Raw genomic sequence first — 26,841 nt, 5'->3', positions numbered from 1 at the left:
TACTTTAAACCCTTTCTTAGTGTGAATACTGGAGCAGGACTACGCCATTCAGCCCCTTTAACCTGCTGCTGTTCAATTTGGTCTAGCCGAATCTATACCTTTACTTTGCTTTGGAGATACAGCGTGAAAGCAGGCCCTTCAGCCCACTGAGTCCTTGCTGACCAGCGATCACTTCCATGCATTAACCTACAAACCCGCAAGTCTCTGGAGTGTGGGAGAAAACCGGAACGCCCGGAGTAAACCCACACGATCATAGGGAGAAATTTTGTGGGAACAAATTCCATAAAATGGAAAATGTTGTCTATATTGATCCCACCTTGGCAGGAGCCACAGTCACACCCGGGAGGGGGCTGTATTCTTGTCAGTGGTAACATAAAGAAGAAATTGCGCATTGGTCGGCATGGTGATGTATCGGTGGAGTTACTGCCTTACAGAGCTTGCAGGGCAGGAGTCCAGGGTTCCATCCCGACTACGGGTGCTGTCTTTACGGAGTTTGTACGCTGTCCCCATGACCGCCTGGGTTTTCGCCCAGATCTTCGGTTTTCTCCCACAAGACATACAGGTTTGTTGGTTAATTGGCTTGGTGTATATGTAAATTGTTCCTAGGATAGTGTTAATGTGCGGGGATCGCTGGTCGGCGCAGGCTCGATGGGCCGAAGGGCCTATTTCCGCGCTGTATCTCTAAACTAAACTAAATTAACCATTCACATAACAGCCAGTCTGATCCTCCAGTAGATCCACGCCTGGCGTCTCTTCCCAGAAGGACTTACTATCATCCAATACAATCACAATTCACGCTGCCCCGGAAAAGCAGCCAACACAGTCAAAGGCTTCATTCTTTCTTCTTCCCGCTCCCGTCCGGCAGAAAATACAGAAGCTTGAAAGCGCGCACCACCAGACTCAGGAACAGCTTCTCCCCCTCTGTAATCAGGCTTCTGAACTATACGCTAGGGTACTGATTGATTCACCTCTACCCCATTGCAGACATTGGACTCTATGTCTATGGAACTGATGCGCTACAATACTATCTTCTGCACTCAGTATCTTCCCATTTGTTCTACCAATTCTACCTCAGATTGGCCTGATTGTATTTATACATGTTATATCTGATCTGTTAGGATAACATGCAAAACAAAGCTTTTCACTGCCAACAGTTCTAATTGCTAAAAATTAATTGACACTGTGTGCAGGATCTTGCTACCACCAAAATAACTGCAGCATTTGATTATACAAGCTAATCATGATTATGCTTGATTACTTCTGAAGAATGGTCCCGACCCGAAGTGTCTCCTATTCATTCCTCCAGGGATGCTGCCTGACCCGCCAAGTTACTCCAGCACATTGTTTTGTTTTGTAAAACTGCATATGCTGTTCCTTGTTTCTACATCTTATTTCTCGGCTGTTATAATTTGCCATTTTTACCTGATGGGTGATCTATTTCCATTCAATGATCATAAAACTTATGCAAAAATGCCCACCGCATGTGAAATCTAGGTTGCCATGTTGGAGATTTTGATACAGTGTGAAAACAGGCCCTTCGGCCCAACTTGCCCACACTCGCCAACATGTCCCAGCCACACTACCTCCTTTTGGACCATATCCCTCCAAACCTGTCCTATCCATGTATCAGTCTAACTGTTTCTTAAATGTTGGGATAGTCCCTGCTTCAACTACCTCCTCTGGCAGCTTGTTCCATACGCCCACGACCCTTTGTGTGGAAAAAGTTATCTCTTGAAAAGTTACCTTAAAAATACTTCAAACAAAAAACATTGAAATCGATTTTAATACATCAAATTTCAAAAGTCCCTACCATGGGAGGGATACCATCCCCCCACTCGGTTGCTCCACCCCCTCGCTGGGTACCCCCAAGGCCAGTGATCAATGGCCGCTTAGCCCCCCCCCACTTTCAAAAACACTCCACAGCCCCTGGTTCAGACAGAGAACACTACCAGATGTGAGCGGGGAACTGAGGCCAGTTGTCCATGATGTCTGGATCCCAATGCTCAGCGCTTCGTGTTTCGGAATGGGCTAATGTTATTGATTTGTAATTAGCCTGATTTGTAATTAGTTGACAAAACTTTAATTTATTAATCCGGAATATCCAGGGGGATTGGATAAGTGTGATATTAAAATGACATGCAAGGTGTCAGGCTGTCTGTCACAACATACAGCCCTGATAACCCATTATTTCCTTCAGTTAAATATTGGGAAGGTAGCACTATTGTCATTTGCCACTCAACTATTACGTATATTAGACCTCGCTGACTATTTCTAAATCCCCCCCCCTCCCCCCCCCCCCCACAAATTCCTTTGACAGGTTCAATAGAAATGTCCCCAATCTCGTTGTTTTATTAATTGAACACGTAGATGAACATCCTCAAGGAGTGTAATCAGATGGAAACTGATTCAGATGCGATGTTTAAGAGCTTGTTCAAAGAAGGGGCATATTTTAAAGGAGTGACAGAGATACTTGCAGGGGAATGTGTGAGGAGGTTATTATTTGTCTTTAGTTTTAGCTTGAACCAGGACATCTGAAGATTCAAAGTTTAATATAGTAATTGTGCTGATACTGACTCCAACCAACCACGTAATAAATATCATCCATTCTGGAGGTTTTATTTTTCTGATGCCATTTAAACTTCACTTGGATTTCAATCACTTCAATGTAAAAGTAATTGGGAATGGGGAGCATTGGAAAAAAAATTGCCCTCGGTACATATTAACTGTAATATAATAATGTATGCATGTTGGTAGGTGCAATCAAAACAAAGGTCTTTTTATCATTGTTGTGTTATGAATACCACAGAAAATATTATGTACTCTCAATATCACATTAAATTGAATATTATTGCTTAAATATATAGTTATTGAACTTTGCATTTGGAAAAGTCCCAGCTGAGAGGAAGACATCAAAATACTGAAAACATTGGGGGTGAGAATGACTTAATGACAGTTTGTTAGGAATATTAAGGAAATGGTAACAGAGTACTTATACAGCTGAGTATAATTTTATGGATGAGAAATTATATTCAACCAATTGATGACTTCTTTGACAAAGTTACTAGCATGTTAGAACATGGAAACCAATGGATGTAGCAAATTTTGTTATACAAAATTTGGTCTGTGAAGTGCCCCATAAAAGATCACAGCATTAGATAAGCACCTGTGGTCTTGAACGTAATAGGTTAAGTTCACGTGGTCAGATATGAGGCTTTATGTGTGGGCCAGATATATTGTCAGTGCAGAGGGGCGAGGAGCAAGGCCAAGTGTGCATCCAGAGTCAAGGTCTGGAATAGTACTAGGTGTGCAGTCAAAGCTGGGACAATGGGAGTGTTCAGCACTGAGAACGTAAGCAGGTAAGCAGCTATGATCAGGGTAGAATAGGGGGCAGGTGTAAGGCTGGAGTCAGGGTCAGGAGTATCAGGTGTGTAGTGAGACCCAGGATGGTCAACATGGGCCAAGTGTTTGATTATAATCTGATTTCCATACATGAATATACTAATATCATTCATGTGCTGCACCTGTTGATCAGAGCTTGCCTCTACTGTGGAATGTAATTTAGCCTTACCTTATTCATAGCTAATCCAATTTAAAGCATAAATATTGCATTCAAGTGTAAGTTAAAAGACTCGCTACAGTATGTGCCAGATTGCACAATTTCAAGCTGAAAAATGCAAAAGTTCCGTACCCCCCTCCCATACCCCCCCACCTCCCTCGGTCATTACGCTCCCTCGAGCTTGGTCTCTCGCAACCTCTCACTCCCACTCTCGCCCAATGTTGGCAGCCCTGATTGCACATAATACTAAGCCCCTGTGTAGATACATTAAAATACTCCGTAGTTCAAGCATATTCAGTGGAGATACAGAGTCAGTGTATCCAATGAAAGATCATCGGCCTGTAGTTTTTAATTTTACTTTTATAGAAAGTGCATGGAAACATCAATCACCCGTTCACACTGGTTCCATGTTATCCACTTTCACATCCAATCCCCACACAATTAACCTACAAACCAGCACATCTTTGGGACCCAGAGGAAACCCACGCGGTCACAAGGAGAACATGCAAACTTCACACAGGCAGCACCGGTGGTTAGGATCAAATCCGGGTCTCTGGCCTGTGAGGCAGCAGCTCTATCAGCTGCACCACTGTGCCGCCCTTTGATTCACTCTCCGTCAATCCCCTTTTGTTTGATAGATCAGATTCCAAGGGAAGTATTTCTTTTTGCATCAGATAAAATGCAATCCATGAATCATTCAAAAGAATCATCTTTTGTAAATAAATCTTCACGTGATGCCCTTGAGATGTAATCATCATTAGGTAGGTTCGGATGGAAACTGACTGCATGCGCAGGCACGCTCGACAAACAACAGTGCAATAATTGACCTGAAATCCTGTTTTCATTGGGATTGGCCAAGGGACAAACAGTGGCCTTGTAGTGCGTATTCTCTGAATAATGTCGAAGATTTTTATTTTTATAGCCAGTGATGGAAATAGGTTTTAGGAACTAGGGGTACGCTATGGTCCATGAGGCTGAGGTTGGGCTCAGTATCCGCTCTAGTATCTTTGATCTGCAGTTCCTTCCTATTGAAGAAGAACCCTGGCCCGAAACAACTCTGAATCCATTCCCTCCACAGATGCCGCCTAGCCCGCTGAGTTCCTCCAGCACTCTGTGTTTTTTATTTAACTCTGAAATTGAAGATAGACATAAAGCTGGAGTAACTCAGCAGGACAGGCAGCGACTCTGGAGAGAAGACCCTTCTTCAGACTGAACTGAACTCTCGTCGGTGAGAGTACTTGTGATTGTCTGAAGAAGGGTCTTGACCCGAAATGCCACCCACTCCCCAGAGCCACTGCCCATCCCGCTGAGCCACCTCAGCCCCCCGTGTCCACCTTCAGCTCCAGAGCCAAACAAAAAACACAGAGTGCTGGAGGAACTCAGCGGGCCAGGCGGCACCCGCGGAGGGAACGGACCAGGAGCCGCCACGGGCCAGGGCTCCCCCCCCAAAACAGGAAGGAACTGCAGATGCTGCCGTCCCCGCAAAACGCCAAATGATTCCGGGAATGCCGAGGCGAGTGGGTGAGAGGGAGTGAGAGAGCAAGAGAGAGACGAGATGGGGAGCAGGAGAGAGAGAGCGTGTGAGAGAGAGAAGGAGGGAGGAAGAGAACGAAAGACAGAGAGACACAGCGAGAGAGGGAGAGAGAACGAGGGATGGAGGGAGAGAGAGTGAGAGAGAGGGGAGAGAGGAGAGAGAGAGCAAGAGAATAATATAATAACATGGGTGAATGACTTTACCTGCACACCAGGAAGAAGCCCGTGCTCGTGGTCCGGAGCCCTCAATGACAGTGAGTTTTAAGAAATTCTCCCGTGAATTTTATTCAAAGGAACGCGGCGTCATTCAAACTTGGTCAAAACACAATTACATTTACTGAGGAATGTGGATCGATGTATTGATGATACATTGTATAACTACATGTTAACTACTGGCTGTTAACAAGTGCTAACAATGGTAGTTAACAAATCGGTGACTCGTTGTAATGGTTATCCATGGTTGTTTTTAAAAAAAATCCGTAATTAACAATGCAAATTCGTATTTCCGTACGAAATACGGAAAATACGTACTACTTGGCGGCTATGAGGATAGCGAATAAACTTCTCCGACTCCCTTCTGGTGCAGAAATTGGACATAAACTGGAAACTGAAAAGTAGGAAAACGCCGTCCCCTTGAGAACCCCCCCATTTCCATCACTGGCCAGAGCTTTGATTTAAGATAGACACAAAATGCTGGAGTAACTCAGCAGGACAGGCAGCATCTCTGGAGAGAAGGAACGGGTGAGATTCCGGGCCGAGATCCATCGGACAGTCTCAGCCCGAAACGGCACCCATTCCTTCTCTCCAGAAATGCTGCCTGTGCCACTGAGTTACTCCAGCATTTTGTGTCTATTCACGATTTAAACCAGTATCTGCAGTTCCTTCCTACACAAGTTTTGATTTAAAATCAGATCAGTTCCAAAGGATGAAACTCTGCAACAAAGTTCTGGCCTGTTCACATATTCAAAATGGGTCTTGAAATTTGTGTTTTTTTAGAGATACAGCATGGACACAGGCCCTTTCAGCCCACTGATTCCACACCTACCAGAGATCACCCATACACTAGCTCTATCCGACACACTGAGGACAATTTACAGAAGGCAGTTAACCTACAAACCGGCATGTCTGTCTTTGGAAAGCGGGAGGAAACCCAGGTAATTTACACCTCATTATAATTTGCATGGGCAGCTAACAGACCAGCAGTATGAAGGTAGATTTCTCGGATTTCAAGTAACCGCTGAATTCCCTCCCTCTACCCCTACCCCCTTCCCCATCCCAGTCGTTCTACTAGTTCCACTGTTCGCATCCCTGTTCTCTTCCTTATCACCAGCCAACAATGGGCCATTGTGGGCTCCACCCATCCTTGGCCTGCCCTGATCTGTTCTGGCCGTTTCCTCTCTCCAGTGTCTCACCCCCCCGCCCCCTTCTACTTTCATTTTAAAAACGTGTTCCAACCCAAACTGTCACCTGTTCCTTTTCTCCAGAGATGCTGCCTGACCCGCTGATATACATCAGCACTTTGTGCCTATCTTTGGTTTACATTACATCTCGCTATGTACTTGATATAAGTTCATAAGTTCCAGGAGCAAAATTAGGCCATTCGGCCCATCAAGTCTACTCCACTAGTCAATCATGGCTGATCTATCTTTCCCTCTCAATCCCATTCTCCTGCCTTCTCCCCATAACCCCCTGACTCCCAAACTAATCAAGAATCTGTCAATCTCTGCCTTATGTTACATACCTGGGTTAATATGTCCATTTTATTACTTAAAAAAAAAAAAGTTGAATCTTTGCCCAAACAGTTAATATTGCTGATAATTATTTTTGACGGCTCAGCTTTAAATCTCAGACTAATGAGGATTTCGAGCCCACTTGTTTGAGAGGCAGATATGAACCTCATTATCCAGTGGGAAATGAGAGCTGCCAATGTCTTGCTACAGTCTAATGAACATGTTAAATCAAAACAAACAGCGGATGCTAGCGAGGAGATCACACGGCCTTGTATAATTGCTTGCAGTTCCCCGACGGTGCGAGAGTTGCGTTAATGCTGTGAAAAGGATTTTCTCTGAGGCTGCAGCCTCGGTTTGTGCGTGTGCTTGTACACACGCCCGCACTCCGTCCTTTGCTGAAAAAGCATTCAGAACTGCAGCCGTGTTTGTTTTCTCTCCTCTTGGCGAACTGTTCTAAGTGACAACTTGTTCATCCGCTTGTAGTCCGAGCTACAGTTCCACACGAGCCACCAGAAAAAGGAAATGAAACCGATTCCTGATAAGGAACGTTAGATAGACACAAAGTGCGGGAGGAACTCAGCGGGACAGGCAGCATCTCTGGATTAAAGGACAAGGTGACGTTTCGGGTCGAGACCCTTCTTCAGACTGTCACAGGGAGAGGGGAACAAAAGGTATGAAAAGGTTCAGAACAAATCAGAGCCGGCACCGATGACCAAGGAAAAGTGGAGCCCACAATGGTCCATTGTTGGCTCTGGAGGAGGTGATAATGAAGGGAGAGGAACAGCAGGACTAGGGGTGGGGGAGGTACAGAGAGAGAGGGAATGCAAGGGTTACTTGATATAAGAGAAATCGCTATTCATACAATAACATACATTTCCTTTGTCCTTTGTCCTTTGTTACTCAAACCCATTCTTTGCAAAATAAAAGATTATTAATGGTTGACAAATGGCAACTTAAAAAGACTGTGAATGAACCTGTGAAGTATTCTCCAACTTGACAACCTACTAGTCATGCTAGGTGGACAAAAGTGCTGGAGAAACTCAGCGGGTGGCAGTACGAAACGTCGCCTATTTCCTTCGCTCCATAGATGCTGCCGCACCCGCTGAGTATCTCCAGCACTTTTGTCTATCTTCCATTTTCCAGCATCTGCAGTTCCTTCTTAAACATTCATGCTAGGTGGGTATTTTTCCATAGGTATCAAGTTCATTGAATAGAAATAGATCGCCCATCAGGTAAAAAAGTTTTAATAGCCGAGAAATAACATGAAGAAACAACAAACTGTGGATGCTGGTTTACAAAAAAAGACTATGGATAGGAGATGATTCGGGTGGGGACCCTTCTTTAGACAGTCTGAAGAGGGGTCCCAACCCGAAACGTCACCCATCCGTGTTTTCCAGAGATGCTGCCTGATCCGCTGAGTTACGAATAGAGTGATACAGTGTGGAAACAGGCCCTTCGGCCCAACTTGCCCATACCGGCCAACATGCCCCAGCTACACGAGTCCCACCTGACTGCGCTTGGACCATATTTCTCCAAGCCTGTCCTATCCATGTAACTGTGTAACTGTTTCTTAAACATTGGGATAGTCCCTGCCTTAACGACCTCATCTGGCAGCATGTTCCATACACCCACCACCCTTTGTGTGAAAAGGCTACCCCTCAGATTCCTATCAACATTTTTCTCCTTCACTTTGAACCTTTGTCCTCTGGTCCACTCCTACTCTAGCACTTTGTGTATTTATTTCCCATGTTCTCCAGAGTTTTTTAAAACTACGCTTCTAGCATCTTGTGTTGTTTTAAATGTTGCAATGTCAACTCATTTCTCTTTTATCGACTTACAGCAATTTAAAAGATAAGATGAAATGACCAACTTGATAAGTAGGTTCCGTTATCGATTGGCCAAGTCATTCTGAAAGCAGCATGCAGTATACTTTAATTAGACTCCATCTACACCTCACGCTGCCTCGGCAAGGCCAGTAGCGTAATCAAGGGCCAGTCTCACCCCACCCCCTCTTCTCCCCTCTCCAATCACGCAAGAGGTACAGAAGTGTGAAAATGCACACTTTCAGATGCAGGGACAGTTTCTTCTCAGCTGTTATCAGGCAACTGAACCATTCTATCACAAACTAGAGATTGGCCCTGAACTAAAAGCTACCTCATTGGAGATCCTCGTCAATCTTTAATCGGACTTTACTGGACTGTTATTCCCTTTATCCTGTATCTGTACACTGTGGATGGCTTGATTGTAATAATCCTTCCGCTGACTGGTTAGCACGCAACAAAAGCTTTTCACGGTACCTCGGCACACGTGACAATGAATGAAACTCAGGAGAGGAAAAGACAATTCCTATATTATTGTATATATATTATATATTATGCTCTCTATATGCTCCCCTTTGCTCTACTGTGGACGACTCGATTGTAATCATGAATAGTCTTGGCTGTATGTATTTTTGGCTTGATTGTAATCAACTTTCCGCTGACTGGTTAGCACGACACAAAAGCTTTTCACTGTACCTCGGCACACGTGACAATAAACTAAACCGAACTGAACTAATGTGAGAGCTTGCTCTTTTTTTTCAAGTTATTATGTCTGCTGATGACAGGAACGAGTGGAATTCTTGAACAGCAACGTAACTATAAGATGGCAGAAGCATTTACAAACCTAGATGACAGACTAAAGCTGGAAGCACTTGGCCAGTCTCCATCCAGCTCGTGGGGATATACCCACAGTGGAAAGCAGTCTGGCGATGACTGAATGAGTTTTCCTAATGAATTATTGAGCCGCACAGATCAGCAAGGTACGCACATGCCCATATTTGAACAAACTCAACCCAGCCGGCTGCATTAACTAAAGCAAAAAAACACGCTTTCCTCCCGCATTCCAAAGACGTGCAGGTTTGTAAGTTTGCTGGCTTCTGCAAATTGCCCCTAGTGTGTAGGGTGCAAAAGTGGGTTGACATAGAACCAGTGTGAATGTGTGATTAATGGTATGGTTTAGTTTAGGTTAGTGTTACAGCGCAGAAACAGGCCATTCAGCCCACGGAGTCCGCACCGACCAGCAATCCCAGCAAATCACACTACCCAACACACACTAGGGACAATTTACACTTATACCAAGTCAATTTATCCACATACCTACGTACGTCTTTGGAGTCTGGGGGGAAAGTGAAGATCTTGGAGAAAAACCCCCGCGGTCACGGGGAGAGCGTACAAACTCCGTACAGAGAGCACCCGTAGTCAGGATCCAACCCGGGTCTCCGGTGCTGCAGGTTCTGTAAGGCAGCAACTCTACTCCTGCGCCACCGTGCAGCCCTAAACGCCTGTTTCCACACATTGTCTCCAAACTAAACAGGAATAGGTGACATTTTGAGTCAGGATCCTTCACAAAAAAGGCTTCTGATCCGAAATGTCATCTACCCATGTTCTCCACAGATGTTGTCTGACCTGCTGAGATACTTTGGCACTTTTTGTCTTATCAAATCATACCAGTTCAGCTAAGGGGTACAGTCTACCTCTGTGCAAAACAGACCCATTAAAGCAACAGGCAATGGGGTGCAAATGTGATTCAAGTCACTCATTGAAAAGTGTAGTGAAGGAACTGTAGATGCTGGTTTAAACCGAAGATAGACACAAAATGCTGGAGTATCTCAGCGGGACAGGCAGCATTTCTGGAGAGAAGGATTGGGTGACATTTCGTGTCGAGACCCTACTTCGGACTAAGTCTGAAGAACGGTCTCGACCCAAAACATCACCCATACCTTCTCTCCAGAGATGCTGCCTGTCTCGCTGAGTTACTCCAGCATTTTGTGTCTATCACTCACTGAAATGATTAACGAGCCTTATAAAACCAACATCTCAAAACTATTTATCTAGGGCTACCTGGACTGGGAAAAAATGACTGTTTCAGGCCAGTCTTTACAGAATCAATCGACGGAAAATCCCTAAGGGTAAATCTTAGGATAACCACACTCAACACAAATAGAACTGCATATCACAAGGCCAGTATGCTTCACGCTGTTTAGTTTAGTTTAGAGATATAGCGCAGAAACAGGCCCTTCAACCCACCTACACACAATGGGGAAAATTTACATTTATACCAAGCCAATTAACCTACAAACACCTGCACGTCTTTGGAGCGTGGGAGGAAACTGAAGATCTTGGAGAAAACCCACACGGTCACGGGGAGAACGTACAAACTCCATACAGACAGCACCCGTAGTCTGGATCAAACCCGGATCTCTGGCGCTGTAAGGCAATAGCTCTACAGCATGCTGCCCTAATCCACTGCCACTGTAATCCATTCTGTAAATTAAAGTTACCTGTATTTTCTTGCATTGAATAAATTTGTATGAACACGTTATTTAAAATATCGGCCTTCATTGTTAAATCTTGCGCTGAATGTCGCGCCCATTATCCTTTATCTGTGCACTGTGCACGGCTTGATTGTATTCATGTGCAGTCTTTGCTCTCACTGGATAGCACGCAAACACGCTTTTGACTGTGCCTTGGTACAGGAGACAATAATAATAAACTGAACTGAACAAACAATCAATGTGCCAATGTCTAAGATAGACGCAAAAATGCTAGAGGGTCGAGGGTCGAGACCCTTCTTCAGTCCCAAAATTTCACCGATTCCTTTTCTCCAGAAATGCAGCCTGACCCGCTGAGTTACTCCAGCATTTTTTGTCTATTTTTGGTGTAAACCAGCATCTGCAGTTCCTCCCTGCACACAATGTACCAATGTCTGTTCCCATCACCTAGGTCTAACGGCAGTAACACCATTTTATAGCATAACAGGCAAACCGTGCCCTATGTTATCCATACATAACTAAAAGTCTCATCTTGTATGTACGTATGTTCCCAAAATACAGCCAAAACGGTACACGATAGCGCTACAATTTTAGGAGTGCCTTACTCACCATTCGCCTGCGAATTTGAGTAGGGCAGTATCAAGTTTCGTTATATTTTAAAAAGTAAATCACTTTATAAACTTTAACGAACTTTATACTGTGAGTGGGACAAGTTTCAACGAGGCAGCCGCGCCTGCGCAGTGCGCTCCCAATTGCCGGGCCCATCAGTCGTGCCTGCGCTGTTGGGGGACGGTTGCCGGGCCCAGCGCGGTTTTCAGACCGTCATTTTCATCGAATAATTCCGTGCGTACTTGACTGGCATCCCAACGGGGACCCAACGGTGTCCATAGTAACATGGACATAAATGTCCATTAAATGTCCCTAGTAACATTTAAATAGGAAATATATGTACAAGAAAGATCTTGAAGCACAGCTTGATTCTCATTTGCAGTCAAAATGAGAGACCATGCCCTAGGGATTATTGTGCAATGATGGGTGACACAGTTTCACTGCTGGCAGAGCTGCTGCCTCACAGCGCCACAGATCCAGGGTTTAATCCCGACCTCGGGTGCTGTCCATGTGGAATTGGCACCTTCTCCATCGGATCGCATGGGTTTCCTCCGGGTGCTCCGGTTTCCTCCCACATACCAAAGACGTGCGGGTTTGTAGGTTAATCGGCCCTCTGTAAATTCCCCCTGGTGTGTAGGGAGTGGATGAGAAAGTGGGATAACATGGGACTAGTGTACAGGGTGATCGATGGCTGGTGTGGATTCAGAGGGCTGATGTTTCATGTCATAGGAGCAGAATTAGGCCATTCAGCCCATCAAGTCTAGTCCGCCATTCAATCATGGCTGAATTATCTTTTCCTCTCAATCCCATTCTCCTGCCTTCTCCCCAAATCCCTTGACGCCCAACTAATCAAGAAACTGTCAATCTCCATCTGACAATACCCAATGACTTGGCCTCCACAGCCTTCTGGGGCAATTAGATCCACAGATTCACCACCCTCACGCTGAAGAAATTTCTCCTCATCTTTATAAAGGTACATCCTTTTATTCTGAGGCTGTGCCCTCTGTCCTAGACTCTCCCACTACTGGCAACATCCTCTCCACATCCACTCTATCCAGGCCTTTCACTATTCGGTACGTTACAATGAAATCCCCCCCCCACCCGCTCATCCTCCTAAACTCCAGCCAGTACAGGCCCAGTGCCTTCAAACGCTCCTCATACATTGACCCACTCATTCCCGTCAACCTCCTCTGGACCCTCTCCAATGCTAGCACTTCCTTTCTCAAATAAGGGGCCCAAACCTCCTCACAATACTCCAAATGTGGCCTGACCAGCGCCTTATAGAACCTCAGCATGACATGCTTGCTTTTATATTCTGGTCCTCTTGAAATGTATGCTGGCGTTGCACTTGCATTGCAAAGCCCACTCCTCACCTGTTGTGTTGTTGCCAGGCAATACTCGGCAGTGCTGAGGATACTGCAGATGAGGCAGAGCTCCTCCAGTGTGAACTTTGCCACCTCCGAGCCCTCCTTCTCCTTCAGCAGACTGGAGATGGTCAGGCCACCGCTGCTACTTGTGGTTCTGAGGAGAAACAGGAGACGTACAGGTTTGTAGCTTAATTGGCTCCGGTCAAATTGTAAATTGTCCCTCGTGTGTGTGGGATAGTATTAATGTGCGGGGATCGCTGGTCGGCACGGACTCAGTGGGCCGAAGGGCCTGTTACCGTGCTGTATCCGTTGTCGAACCAGCAGGTCGAGGAACAGCTTCTTCCCGGCAGCTGTCACTCTACTCAACAACGTACCTCGGTGACTGCCAATCACCACCCCCCCCCGGACACTTATTATTATTTATTCAAATCATTTGCTATGTCGCTCTTCCAGGGAGATGCTAAATGCATTTCGTTGTCTCTGTACTGTACACTGACAATGACAATTAAACTTGAATCTGAATCTGTATCTCTTAACTAAATATAAATGAAAAAATATATGATATTATAAAAATATTTCCAATGACATGCAGGGGTGTAGGTTTATTGGCTTCTGTAAATTGTCCCCAGTGTGTAGGATGTGAAACTGGGATAACATAGAACTTGTGTATAGATTATTGGTTGGCGTGGACTCGGTGGATCAAAGGACATGTTTCCATGCTGTATCTCTAAGCTAAATTGCCTAAACTAAGCTGCCTTTCAGCTAGCCACTACAGGACTCCATTTTTTTTTTAAAAGGACATAAAGTGCTGGAGTAACTCAGGGAGCATCTCTGGAGATATGTGTAGGAACAAACTGCAGATGCTGGTTTACACCAAAGATACACACAAAATGCTGGAATAACTCAGCGGGACAGGCAGCATCTCTGGAGAAATGTGCAGGAAGGAATTGCAGATGCTGGTTTACACCGAAGATGCACACAGAATGCTGGAGTAATGCAGCAGGACAGGCAACATTCCTTCTCTCCAGAGATGCTGCCTGTCCCGCTGAGTTACTCCAGCATTTTGTGTCCATCTCCAGTACCCCTGGAGAACATGGATGGGTGACATTTTGAGTCGAAGACTCATCATGTTCTCCGGAGATGCTGCCTGACCTGCCGAGTTAGTCCAGCACTTTGTGTCTTGTTTTGGTTAACCACCATCTGCAGTTCCTTGTTGCCACAGGAGCTTACGTTGCCCTGGTCTTCAATATTTGCTTTTTTTCCCCAAGTCGTTAAAAGTATTTTCAGTTGAAGCACTTCCTCTCATAAAAGTAACCTCGTTCAACCTCAAAATGAACCATGTGGGATGTATTATGTTTAATGATTGATATCTCTTTGTACAGTGCACATATTCATAATGCCCATTACATCTGAGAGAGTGATGGCCAATTATATTCTGATTGTACCGTGGGCACAAGGCAGATGGGATGATTTCCCATTTGATTTTTCACGCAGTGGATTACTTTGAAGAAAATGTGTTCATTGACCATTATTAAGTCTTTCAGGTTCAATAAACATTCTGGATACCACGAACAGCGTTGAATAAAAAGCTCAGCAGAGGTCTGCGCACAACCTGACGACCTCAATCTGTGCAGTACCATATATGGTGAAAATGGCTGCAGTCCACTCCACTTAAGACCAGTTGTTCTGTCTGCCTCTATTTGATGTACTGAACATACCAAATCTGGAAACGGCAGAGTTTTATTGGAGTCTTTTTGTTGACCCTAATAAATAATAAATATTTTTGTGATAAAAGCACAATTTTTCCCTGCCATTTTCCGTCCCGTACATCAATAGCATGAATATCATTTGGACTCCAGTACACCAAAAGCTGAAAACTGCAGATTTCCTCCTCATTCCCCTCGGGCGGCACGGTGGCGCAGCGGTAGAGTCGCTGCCGTACGGCGCCACAGAACCGCGTTCGATCCCGACCACGGCAGCTGGCTGGCTGTGCAGAGTTTGTACGTTCCCCCCGTGACCTGCGTGGGTTTTCTTCATGTGCTCCGGTTTCCTCGCCAACTCCAGAGACGTGCAGGTTTGTACGTTAGTTCGCTTGGTATAAATTGTCTCACATTGTGTGTAGGATAGTGTTAGTGTACAGGGATCACAGGGTGGCACAGGTAGACAAAAGCGCTGGAGAAACTCAGCGGGCGCAGCAGCATCTATGGAGCGAAGGAAATAGGCAACGTTTCGGGCCGAAACCCTTCCGGGTTTCGTCCCGAAACGTTGCCTATTTCCTTCGCTCCATAGATGCTGCTGCACCCGCTGAGTTTCTCCAGCACTTTTGTCTACCTCTCGATTTTACAGCATCTGCAGTTCCTTCTCAAACACTGGGTGGCGCAGGACTCGGTGGGCCGAAGGGACTGTTTCCCTGCTGTATCTCTAAACTAAACTAAACTAAAGATGTTAGAAACTTCAATAAGTAAATACAATGTGTGAGATACTCAGCAGAACTTTATTTCTGTAAAGGTGTGCAGCATCTACTAAGTTTCAACAACTAAGTTACAGAGATAGGTTGAATAAGTTAGGTCTTTATTCTCTGGAGCGCAGAAGGTTAAGGGGGGACTTGATAGAGGTCTTTAAAATGATGAGAGGGATAGACAGAGTTGATGTAGACAAGCTTTTCCCTTTGAGAATAGGGAAGATTCAAACAAGAGGACATGACTTCAGAATTAAGGGACAGATGTTTAGGGGTAATATGAGGGGGAACTTCTTTACGCAGAGAGTGGTGGCGGTGTGGAATGAGCTCCCAGTGGAAGTGGTGGAGGCAGGTTCATTGGTATCGTTTAAAAATAAATTGGATAGGCATATGGATGAGAAGGGAATGGAGGGTTATGGTACGAGTGCAGGCAGGTGGGACTAAGGGGGGGAAAAAAAATTGTTCGGCACGGACTTGTAGGGCCGAGATGGCCTGTTTCCGTGCTGTAATTGTTATATGGTTATATGGTTATCTACATTTTTATTCTAATACTATTCTAAAATGCCCAGGCAATTGTTTACACCAATGGAATGAGAGCCAAAAACTCCTACCTGTGGTGTCCCTTGAATAAATAGGTCTGAAGTTGAATAAACTCCCCATTCCCGAGTTATAGGAGCAGAATGAGGCCATTCGGCCCATCATCTACTCTGCTATTCAATTATGGCTGAGCTATCTTTCCCTGCCAACCCCATTCTTCTTCTTTCTCCCCATAACCCCTGACCCCCGTACTAATCAAGAATCTACCTGTCTACGCCTGAAAAATATCCATGACATTGGCCTCCACAGCTCTCTGTGGCAATGAATTCCGCAGATTCACCACCCTCTGACAAAATAAATTCCTCCTCGCCTTTCTGAAGTACGTCCTTTGATTCTGAGGCTCTGGCCTCTGGTGCTAGACTCTCCCACCTCACTGGAAACATCCTCTCCACATCCACTCTATCCAGGCCTTTCACTATTCAGTAAGTTTCAATGAGGTCCCCCCCTCATCCTTCTAAACTCCAGCGAGTACAGGTTCAATGTCGTCAAACGCTCATCATATGTTAACCCCATTTCTGGGATCATTCTTGTAAACCTCCTCTGGACCCCTCAACGCCAGCACATCCTTCCTCAGATATGGAGGCCACAATGCTCCAAATGCAGCCTGACCAGATCCTTATAAAGCCTCAGCTTAACATCCCTGTTTTTATATCCTAGTCCTCTCAAAATAAATGCTAGCATTGCATTTGCTTTCCTTACTACTGATTCGACTTGCAAATTTACTTTTTGGGAAACCTGCACCAGCCCTCCCAAGCCCCTTTGCATCTCCGATTTCTGGATTCTCGCCCCATTTAGAATATAGTCTATGTGTTTATTCCTACTACCAAAATGCATGACTCCACTCTTTATTCCATCTGCCCACTCTCCCAACCTGTCCAAGTCCTTTTGCAGAGTCCCTGCCTTCTCTACACTACCTGTCCCATCACCTATCTTTATATTATCTGCAAACTTGGCCACAAAGCCTTCAGTTCCCTCATTCAAATCATTTATATAATGAGAATAGTGAAAGGCTTGGATCGAGTGTTTCCACTAGTGGGAGAGTCTAGGAATAGAGGTCATAGCCTGAGAATTAAAGAACGTTCTTTTAGGAAGATGAGGCAACATTTCTTTAGTCAGAGGGTGGTGAATCTGTGGAATTCTTTGAAACTCGGATAGGTGGCATTTCAAGTCGAGAGGGTCCTGACCAAAAAAGTCATCTATTTACATTCTCCAGAGATGCTGCCTGACGTTCTGAGTTACTCCAGCACCCAGTGGCTACTATAGATCAACACACTGATTTGTTTTGTAAGGCTTCACATAGAGTCAGAGGTTCCCACAGCATGGAAACAGGCCCTTCAGCCCAACTTTCCCATATCGGCCAGCATGTCCCATCTACACGTCACACTTGGCCAGCAGTTGGCCCATATTCCTCTAAACCTGTCCAATCCATGTACCTGTCTGAATGTTTCTTAAACGTTGCGATAGTCCCAGCCTCAACGACCTCCCCCGGCAGCTCCTTCCATACACCCACCATCCTTTATGTGTAAAAGTTACCCTTGGGTTCCTATTTAAATCTTTCCTCCCTCATTTTAAACCTATATCCTCTGGTTCTCGATTCCACTACTCTGAGCAAGTGCATCTACCTGATCTATTCCTCTTGTTTGAAGACTGGGACAATTGAGTAATCATTTGCAGTTGTTGACTGCTGAGGAAATCCTCCGCATAGACACAAAATGCTGGAGTAACTCTGCAGGACAGGCAGCATCTCTGGAGAGAAGGAATGGGTGACGTTTCAGGTCGAGCCCCTCCTTCAGACCGACGTCAGGGGAGAGGGAGATACATAGATAAGGAAGTGTGAAGGTGTGAAAACAGGGCAAAGGGAATGGAGATCAAGGAAAATGTAGAGTAGATCATTGTTAGCTGGGAGAAGGTAACAACAAAGCAAACAGAGAGAAAATGTACTCGGAGACAGTTATGGGCCTGTCCCACTTAGGTGATTATTTTCGGCGAATGCCGGCGACTGTCACAGTTGTAGTAAGCTACCGAAAACCGGCGACCCATTAGCACGTCCACCTATGACCACACCTCAGACAACCTACGTCCTCCCGCGACAAGCTACGACCCTGTTGGCGACAACGGAAGACAACTTAAGATAATTCAGTTGCCGGTACCTGCCGCCGGTTGTCGCCGGTAGTCGCCAATGGAATTCAACGAAGTCAGCACCGGCGACAACCTACGTCATCTTGGCGACCACAGAGAGTGGCGAGTCTGTGGAATTCTCTGCCTCAGAGGGCGGTGGAGGCCGGTTCTCTGGATACTTTCAAGAGAGAGCTGGATAGGGCTCTTAAAAATAGCGGAGTCAGGGGATATGGGGAGAACGCAGGAACGGGGTACTGATTGGGGATGATCAGCCATGATCACATCGAATGGCGGTGCTGGCTCGAAGGACCGAATGGCCTACTCCTGCACCTATTGCCTATTGTCTATTGATCACCTACGACAGCACCTACCTCAGGAGAAGTCGAGCTATGCTCATTGGCATTAAGCCACCTGTCACCGACATTTTTTGAACATTTCAAAACCTAGCGGCGAGCAGAAAAAACACTACGATTCTTTGGGCGACTGAGGAGACGACTCGCCTCCATACAGGCGACAGCCTAGTCACCTAAAACATAGTCTAAGTGGGACAGGGGCATAAGACTGATCGGAGAACTGGGAAGGGGGTGGGATGGAGAGAGAGGAATAGCAAGGGTTACTATGATCAGTAATGATCAGTTCAAAATCATTTCACACTCACTTCGGCAGGTTTCCGGAGAGGATTTTCCAGGCATATTCACGCAGGTATTTCTGGAAGATGGTGGTCAGGGCAATCATCGGCTCCCCGGTGCTGAGTTGCGAGCACTGCACCATGCACTTCTTGTAGTAGACAAACAAGTCGGCACAGCTGGGGAGCACCACTCCACCGTCACCAGCGTTCGGCTTCGGGGGACCCTGGGCTTTGAAATCGGCCACAAATTTGTCGATCAGCTCGCCGAGATTCCTAGCAGGGAGAGAGGAGGAGAAAATAAGGATTTTTTTTTTTTTTTTAATTGGAAACGAGATTACGGGGTAACAATGTTCATGGCTGCCCATACAATCTTGTGAAAGAGTTCAAAGAAATAGGAGGGTAGACGGCCGAACGCACTATGGGAACTTCACTCACCCCCCTGCAGGAACTATACAACAGGAGGTGCAACTCCAGAGCAAACAAAATCATGAGAGACCTCTTCCACCCCTGTAACGGACTGTTCCAGCCGCTACGGTCAGGCAAACGCCTCCGTTGCCATGCAGTGAGAACGGAGAGGTTGAGAAGGAGTTTCTTCCCAGAGGCAATTCGGACTGTAAACGCCTTTCTCACCAGGGACTAACTCTACAGAACGTTTTTCCTTCTATTATTTATTATGTAAAATAATATGTGTGTTATGGTTGTGTTTATAATTTGTTTGGTTGTTTTGTTGTTCCGCGAGCATTGCCACTTTCATTTCACTGCACATCTCGTATATGTATGTGACAAATAAACTTGACTTGACTTGACTTGACTTGAAAAATGCTGGAGAAACTCAGCGGGTGCAGCAGCATCTATGGAGCGAAGGAAATAGGCAACGTTTCGTCCCGAAACGTTGCCTATTTCCTTCGCTCCATAGATGCTGCTGCACCCGCTGAGTTTCTCCAGCATTTTTGTGTACCTTCGATTTTCCAGCATCTGCAGTTCCTTCTTAAACAAAGTAATACGAGGTTTGTTATGTCCCTTTAACAGTCAATCTGGTGTCAAAAATATGATTCAACACAATGCAAGACCCTAGCTAGTGGTAGCGGTGTGGAATGAGCTTCCAGTGGAAGTGGTGGAGGCAGGTTCGTTGGTATCATTTAAAAATAAATTGGATAGGCATATGGATGAGAAGGGAATGGAGGGTTATGGTATGAGTGCAGGCAGATGGGACTAAGGGGAAAAAAAGTTGTTCGGCACAGACTTGTAGGGCCGAGATGGCCTGTTTCCGTGCTGTAATTATTATGGTTATATGGTTAGTGTAACGAAAATATTTCCCAAGATCCGGAGTCAAATGTTCCCCACTCAAATAAAATGAAATTCTCAGCTTTTCATTGTATCTCAAGCTACAAGCCATGTTCTTATTAAGAGTTTATAATAATAATTATTAGTTATTATTATCATGTGCACCGAGGTACAGAGAAAAGCTTTTTGTTGCTTCGTATTCAGACAGCGAGCATAGAGTCAAGGGCCTGTCCCAATTATGCGATTATTTTCGGCGACTTGCCGGCACCCGTCATAGTAGGTGGCCGAAAATTTTCAACATGTTGAAAATCCAGCGGTGACCAGAAAAAGGTACGACTCTTTGGGCGACTGCTCATGGCCCATACAGGCTTCACCCAGTGACATGTCGACACGTGACGCCTGAGAAGTCGTGAGAAGTCGCCCAAAGAGTCGTACCTTTTTCTGGTCACCGCTGGATTTTCAACATGTTGAAAATTTTCGGCCACCTACTTGCCGGCAAGTCTCCGAAAAAATTGCGTAAGTGGGACAGGCCCTTTATAGAGTCATACAGCATGGAAACAGGCCCTTCAGCCCAACTTGCCCACACTGACCGACATATTCCATTTACACTAGTCCCACCTGCCTACTTATGGCCAATAACATTTTAAACCTACCCTATCCATGTACCTGTCTAAATGTTTCTTAAACGCTGTGCCAACTACCTCCTCATCCTCCTGCGCTCCAGGGAATAAACCCCTTGCCTGCTCAACCTCTCTCCCTGTTGCTCAGTCGCTCGAGTCCTGGCAACATCCTCGTGAATCGTCTCTGAACCCTTTCAAGCATGCCAACATCTTCCCCATAACTCTGGGAAGTTGTTCCAGTGCTCTAATGTCAACAAGGTACATGAGATATCCTGGTGTGCAGGAGAACTGTTTACAACGCTTTCAAGAAGAGTGCAGGGGAACTTTGTTTAAAGTAATCTGATGTACATTCTTCAACAATTACCTCTGGGAAAAGTCCACAAAATTCTTTGCCCTGCCTTCCATTGATCTGAATTACTTTGAAACACCCATTCCACAAATACCAAAGGCCTAATTCAGTCCAGAGTTAGAAGCTAATGATAAGGCTTACAGTATATGCAAATATTGATATTTTCTACCCAGAGGAGTCAAGAGAAAGAGGCGGACACAACGTGCTGGAGACCCCAGTAGGTCAAGCAGCATCTCTGGAGAAAATGGATGGGCAACGTTTCTTCAGACAGCAAGTAGAGGGAGGGAAGGGAACTGGGGGTGAGTAAAGGCCAGAACAAAGTAGAACTGGCAACAGATGACCAAGGAAGGGTGGAGCCCGCATTGACACATTGTTGGCTGGGGAAGATGATAATGAAGGGATACAAGGAAGCAAACATTGGAACTAGTAGGAACTAAGGTGGGGGAGGAGAGGGAAGTTTAAATTTAGAGCGGGGTTGGAAGGCGCCCGAGAGAAATATGAGGCGCTGTTCCTCCAATATTCGTGTGGGCTCACTGTGGCAGAGGAGGAGGCCCAGGACAGAAAGGTCAGTCTGGGAATGGGAAGGGGAGTTAAAAAGCCGGGAGATCACTTAGGGCAAGGCAGATGAGGTACCTCTTCAGCAAAACGATCGCCGAGCTTGCGTTCGATCTTGCCGATATATAGGAGTCCACACCGGAAACAATGGATTCAGTGGTTTAGTTTAGAGATACAATGCTGGAAACAGGCCCTTCGGCCCACCGGATGTGCGCTGACCAGCGATCCAAACATATTAGCTCTATGCTTCACACGCTAGGGACAATGTTTTACATTTACCAAGCCAGTTAGCCTACAAACCTGTACATCTTTGGAGTATGGGAGGAAACTGAAGATCTTGGAGAAAACCCATGTAGGTCACGGGGAGAACGTACAAACTCCGTACAGACAGCACCCATTGTCAGAAACAAACTCTGATCTCCGACACTGCATTCGCCGTAAGGCAGCAACTCTGTCGCTGCGCCACCGTGCCGCCCAGTAGATGAGGTTGGAGGAGGTGCAAGTGAACCTCTGCCTCACCTGAAAGGACTGTCGGGGTCCTTGGATGGAGTCGAGTGAGGAGGTATAGGGACAGCTGTTGCATCTGCTGCGGTTACAGGGGAAAGCATTGAAGGTGTACGCCACTTTGTCACAGGGCCCTTTGGATTATGCAGTACCAGGTTTGGGGCGAAATCAGTGCAAATAGCTGCAGCACATTTAAAATTGAGGTTAGAAATGTTGGAATCTTGCCAACAGCGAGGTTAATCATGTCCATATGTTGTCCCACCACAGAAACGTTCTGAATCGAAGCACTAGCTATTTATGGGAAATGTTCTTAAATGCACCTTAGCAATTAGTGCTAAATTGGTCATATTCTGATCATTCCCCCATGGGCCCATCAGTTACATTTGGGTTTAATCTTGCAACAAGGATTCTTTACAAAAAAACTGGAAAGGTAAAGCGTTGCACGCTGAGAGACAGTGGATAAAGATGTTGATAGATCTACATAAACCCGAAAGCCCTCAGTCACAAAGGAATAGTGGTTATCTTGCTGATTCTGTGCAAACTGATGGAAAAAAAGAGAGAAGTTTAACAGGACTGCCCAGTGGCGCAGCGGTAGAGTTGCTGCCTTACAGCGCCAGAGACCCAAGTGCTGGCTGTACGGAGTTTGCACGTTCTCTCCGTGCCTGCGTGGGTTTTCTCTGGGGGCTCCGGTTTCCTCCCACATTCCAAAGACGTACAGGTTTGTAAGTTAATTGGCTTCTGTAAATTGCTCCTTGCGTGCAGGAGAGAACTTGTTCCCGAAGATTGTTCCCGATGTTGGGGAAGTCCAGGACAAGGGGTCACAGCTTAAGGATAAGGGGGCATTCCTTTAAGACCGAGATGAGAAAAACATTTTTCACACAGAGAGTGGTGAATCTCTGCAACTCTCTGTCACAGAGGGTAGTTGAGGCCAGTTCATTGGCTATATTTAAGAGGGAATTAGATGTGGCCCTTGTGGCTAAAGGGATCAGGGGGTATGGAGAGAAGGCAGGTACGGGATACTGAGTTGGATGATTAGCCATGATCATATTGAATGGCGGTGCAGGCTCGAAGGGCCGAATGGCCTACTCCTGCACCTATTTTCTATGTACCTATGTAACTGGTACACGGCTGATTGATGGTCTGTGCGGACTCAGTGGGCTGAATGGTCTGTTTCCATGCTGTACCTCTAAAAACTAAACGATATTTCATTTATATATTGTCCATCAAAGCACTTTTTGTAATGAATTACTTTTCGTGATGGGCTGCTATTTTTTCTTGAAGCAGAAGATTAAACATTATTCAGTGATAAACTGCATCAAGCAATGAGAGAGAAATTAGAGCGCTCAGACAGGAAATGGTTTCACGGTTTGTGCAGCAAGGTTTGAGGGATACAAGAACATATCAAAGCTGATTTTGATCCAAATCTGAAGCAGAATTTCCAAAATAATAGGAGAGGGGGAGAAATACATATATCCAGGAGTTGATCCCTTATAGAATTCGGCAGAAAACTACATGCAGGTTTTGGAGTTAAAGCAGAATTTTTGAACAAGAAAAAAAACTTTTTTCCATTTTACTCAAAGATTACTGCCAAATAAAACACATAACATTCTTTGACATTTTTTTCCAAAGCTCCACCTGCAACTTTAATAAAGTCGGGAGGTAAGGCACCTTTGTCAATGTTTTCTATTCTTAATTATTATTATAGCCAATTCTACCAATGGCACAATCAAGTTCAAAGATGCAAACTGTAAAGTTTAATTTAGTTTAGAGATACAGCGTGCAAACAGGCCCTTCGGCCCACCGAGTCCGCACCGACCAGCGATCCCCGCATATTAACACCACCCTACACACACTAGGGACAATATTGCATTTATACCAAGCCAATTAACCTACAAACCTGTATGTTCAAAGGTTGAACTATTTATTGAGCAAGATGAAGCATATAAGGTTAGAAGGATATGGGCCAAATGCGTGCACATGGGATGTTCTGATTGTGTATCTTGGTCGACGTGGTCACCATCTTGGTCGGCACGGTTGTGGCCGAAGTGCCTGCGTACGTGCTGTGTGACTTAAATGTGACACAGTGGTGCAACCATTAGAGTTGCTGCCTCACAACTCCAGTGACCTTAGTTCAAACCTGTGCTCGGTTGCTGGCTGTGTGGAGTTTGCATGTTCTCCTTGTGACTGCATGGGTTTCGCCTTGGTGTTCTGGATTCCTCCCACACCTCAGAAATGTGCAGGTTGGTAGGTTAATTGCCGTAAATGAGTGGATCAGGGAAACACTGATGGAAATTTATTTTAGACTTTAGAGATACAGCGTGGAAACAGGCCCTTTGGCCCACCGTGTCCATGCCGACCAGCGATCCCCTTACACCAGCACCAGGGACAATTAATAATTTTTACCAAAGCCAATTAACCTGCAAACCTGTATGTTTTTGGAGTGTGGGAGGAAACCAGAGCACCCAGAGAAAACCCATGGAGAACGCACAAATTCCATACAGACAGCACCCGTAGTCAGGATGGAATTTGTGCGTTCTCCAGGATCGAACCGGGGTCTCTGGCGCTGTAAGGCAGCAGCTCTGCTGCTGTGCCACTGTGCCATCCAACAAATGTGGGGAGAGAAGTCTATTCGGGTGAGTTTCGTGTAAAAACGTTGCTTGGTGATCATCGCAGACTTGGTGACCGGCCCTTTGTCACTCTTTGATTCTGTGATATGGATCCAGAAATCCAAAGGTGATGTCATGCAGCACGGTAACAGGCCCTTCGGCCCAACTTGCCCATTCCAACCAAGATGCCCCATCTACACTAGTCCAACCTGCCCAATTTTGGTATATATCCCTCAAAACCTTTTTTGTCCATGTACCTGTCCAAATGGGTAATAAATGTTGTGATAGTATCTGCCTCAGCTACCTCCTCTGGCAGCTCGTTCCATACACCTCTATGTGAAAAAGTTGCCCCTCGAGTTTCCGTTAAATCTTTCCCCTCTCACCATAAACCCATATCCTTTGGTTCTTGATTCCCCTACTCTGGATAAAAGACTGTGCATCTACACTATCTATATCTGCTCATCGATGGTGATGAGTCTCTGTTTAAGTTTTAACTGGACATTTAAGCTTCGAGCATGGCAGAGGTGCTCCAACCAAATGCACACCACAAGAAAGAGATGCAGGGCTTAAATAACATGATGCATGGTTGCTCCACTGATTTGCTCTGAAAGCAGTACCACTGCAGTATCTCAATCCAGCAAATCCGTACCTTCATAAATTCTGAGGCCATTCGGCCCATCAAGTCTACTCTGCCATTCATTCATGGCTGATCTATCTCTCCCTCTTAACCCCATTCTCCTGCCTTCTCCCCATAACCCCTGTAGCTCTGAAACCTTCAAAGATGAACCTGCCTTCAGTTGTCCACCACTACAGTATATGAAGCAATTTTCAAACTAATCTAGGTAGGATGGCTCAGTGAAGCAGCTGCCAGAGCCGCTCGCTGCCACACAGCGCCAGAGACCCAAGGTTCCATCCAGACCTCGGGTGCTGTCTGTGCGGAGTTTGCACGCTCTCGTTGCATGCGGTGGGTTTCCTCTGGGTGCTCCGATTTCGTCCCACAACCTAAAGGTGTGCTTGTTTTTAGGCCAATTAGCCTGTGTGAAATTGCCCCGAGTGTGTAAGGAGTGGGTGAGAAAGTGTGAACAGGTGATTGACGGTCGGCGTGGACTCGGTGGGCTTTAAAAGGGCTTGTTTCAATTGCTACGCAAGACAACCACCGATTTTCCGGCACCCTTGCTTCCAGAGTCTAGCCGTATGATCCGTTTTACAGGACCACAGCCGAGATACCATGGAAATCGGCTCTGGGAACTGACCTGCCGGTTCTGGCCGGTCCGGAGTTCCGTAGCCCCGACCACAGGAAGGGAAAATTTGACCCGCTGATCCGTCGCGGAAGTCCCGATGAGGACGAGATTGGCTGCCTCACCCAGCTGAGGCACCACATTTTCGGGAGGATTTCATGTGCACCCTCATAACGTTGTGGATTAAAGCGGGGGTGGCCGGCGGGGGGGGAGGTGGACCACCAGTTGCCAGTAAATCAGTGGTGGACCTGTATCTTTAATCTCACCTAAATTTAATATCTATGGTCTATCTATCTATGAATACTAAAATTCAGATAAAATCCCTTTGAAATCCAGAAGTACCAGACATGGCAGCACAATGCTCTGCTACAACGCTTGAAACCTTTTCACCCTGTTCTGCACACAAACCCATTCACCCTTTTCAGCTTTGGAAGCGTTGTCAACATAAAGTCCCCACAGGCATTGTTGAACATACATGACAAGCGCTCCAAGATTTATACATTATGTACAAAAAATAATAAATTGTGGACTATGTTTATTATTTAATCTGCACAGTTTACTACTTTCCAAACAGTTTTGTTGATTTAGCAAAATGTCTTCAGGTTTGACCAGAAAGTTTCGACTCCAAAATGCACTAAAGAGGCCCAATGAATTTTCACCCTGTTATAAATTTCTTTAATTCCAAAACACGTCCACAGCTTATTTCATCACGTTATGATACCAAAGTGAAGAAAAACAAATTCAAATCAAATATAAAAAGTGGTAGATGGTGCGGTA

General features: G+C 45.6%; 1 protein-coding gene across 1 annotated transcript in view; it reads right to left on the bottom strand.

Annotated features, from left to right (window-relative positions):
• Positions 1 to 26,841, bottom strand: part of vps53 (VPS53 subunit of GARP complex) — a 338,695-nt gene that overhangs the window by 102,320 nt on the left and 209,534 nt on the right. The window contains exons 14-15 of the mRNA XM_055657535.1: positions 18,939 to 19,181; positions 13,114 to 13,261 (exon numbers count right to left, since the gene is read on the bottom strand). Of these exons, the coding sequence (XP_055513510.1) occupies positions 13,114 to 13,261; positions 18,939 to 19,181 (391 nt within the window). The remainder of the gene's footprint in view (positions 1 to 13,113; positions 13,262 to 18,938; positions 19,182 to 26,841) is intronic.

Source organism: Leucoraja erinacea, chromosome 28 (genome assembly GCF_028641065.1).
Source record: "Leucoraja erinacea ecotype New England chromosome 28, Leri_hhj_1, whole genome shotgun sequence".
Lineage (NCBI taxonomy): Eukaryota > Metazoa > Chordata > Chondrichthyes > Rajiformes > Rajidae > Leucoraja > Leucoraja erinaceus.
The sequence above is the reverse complement of the archived record's forward strand: the minus strand, read 5'-3'. Positions and strand labels throughout refer to the sequence as shown.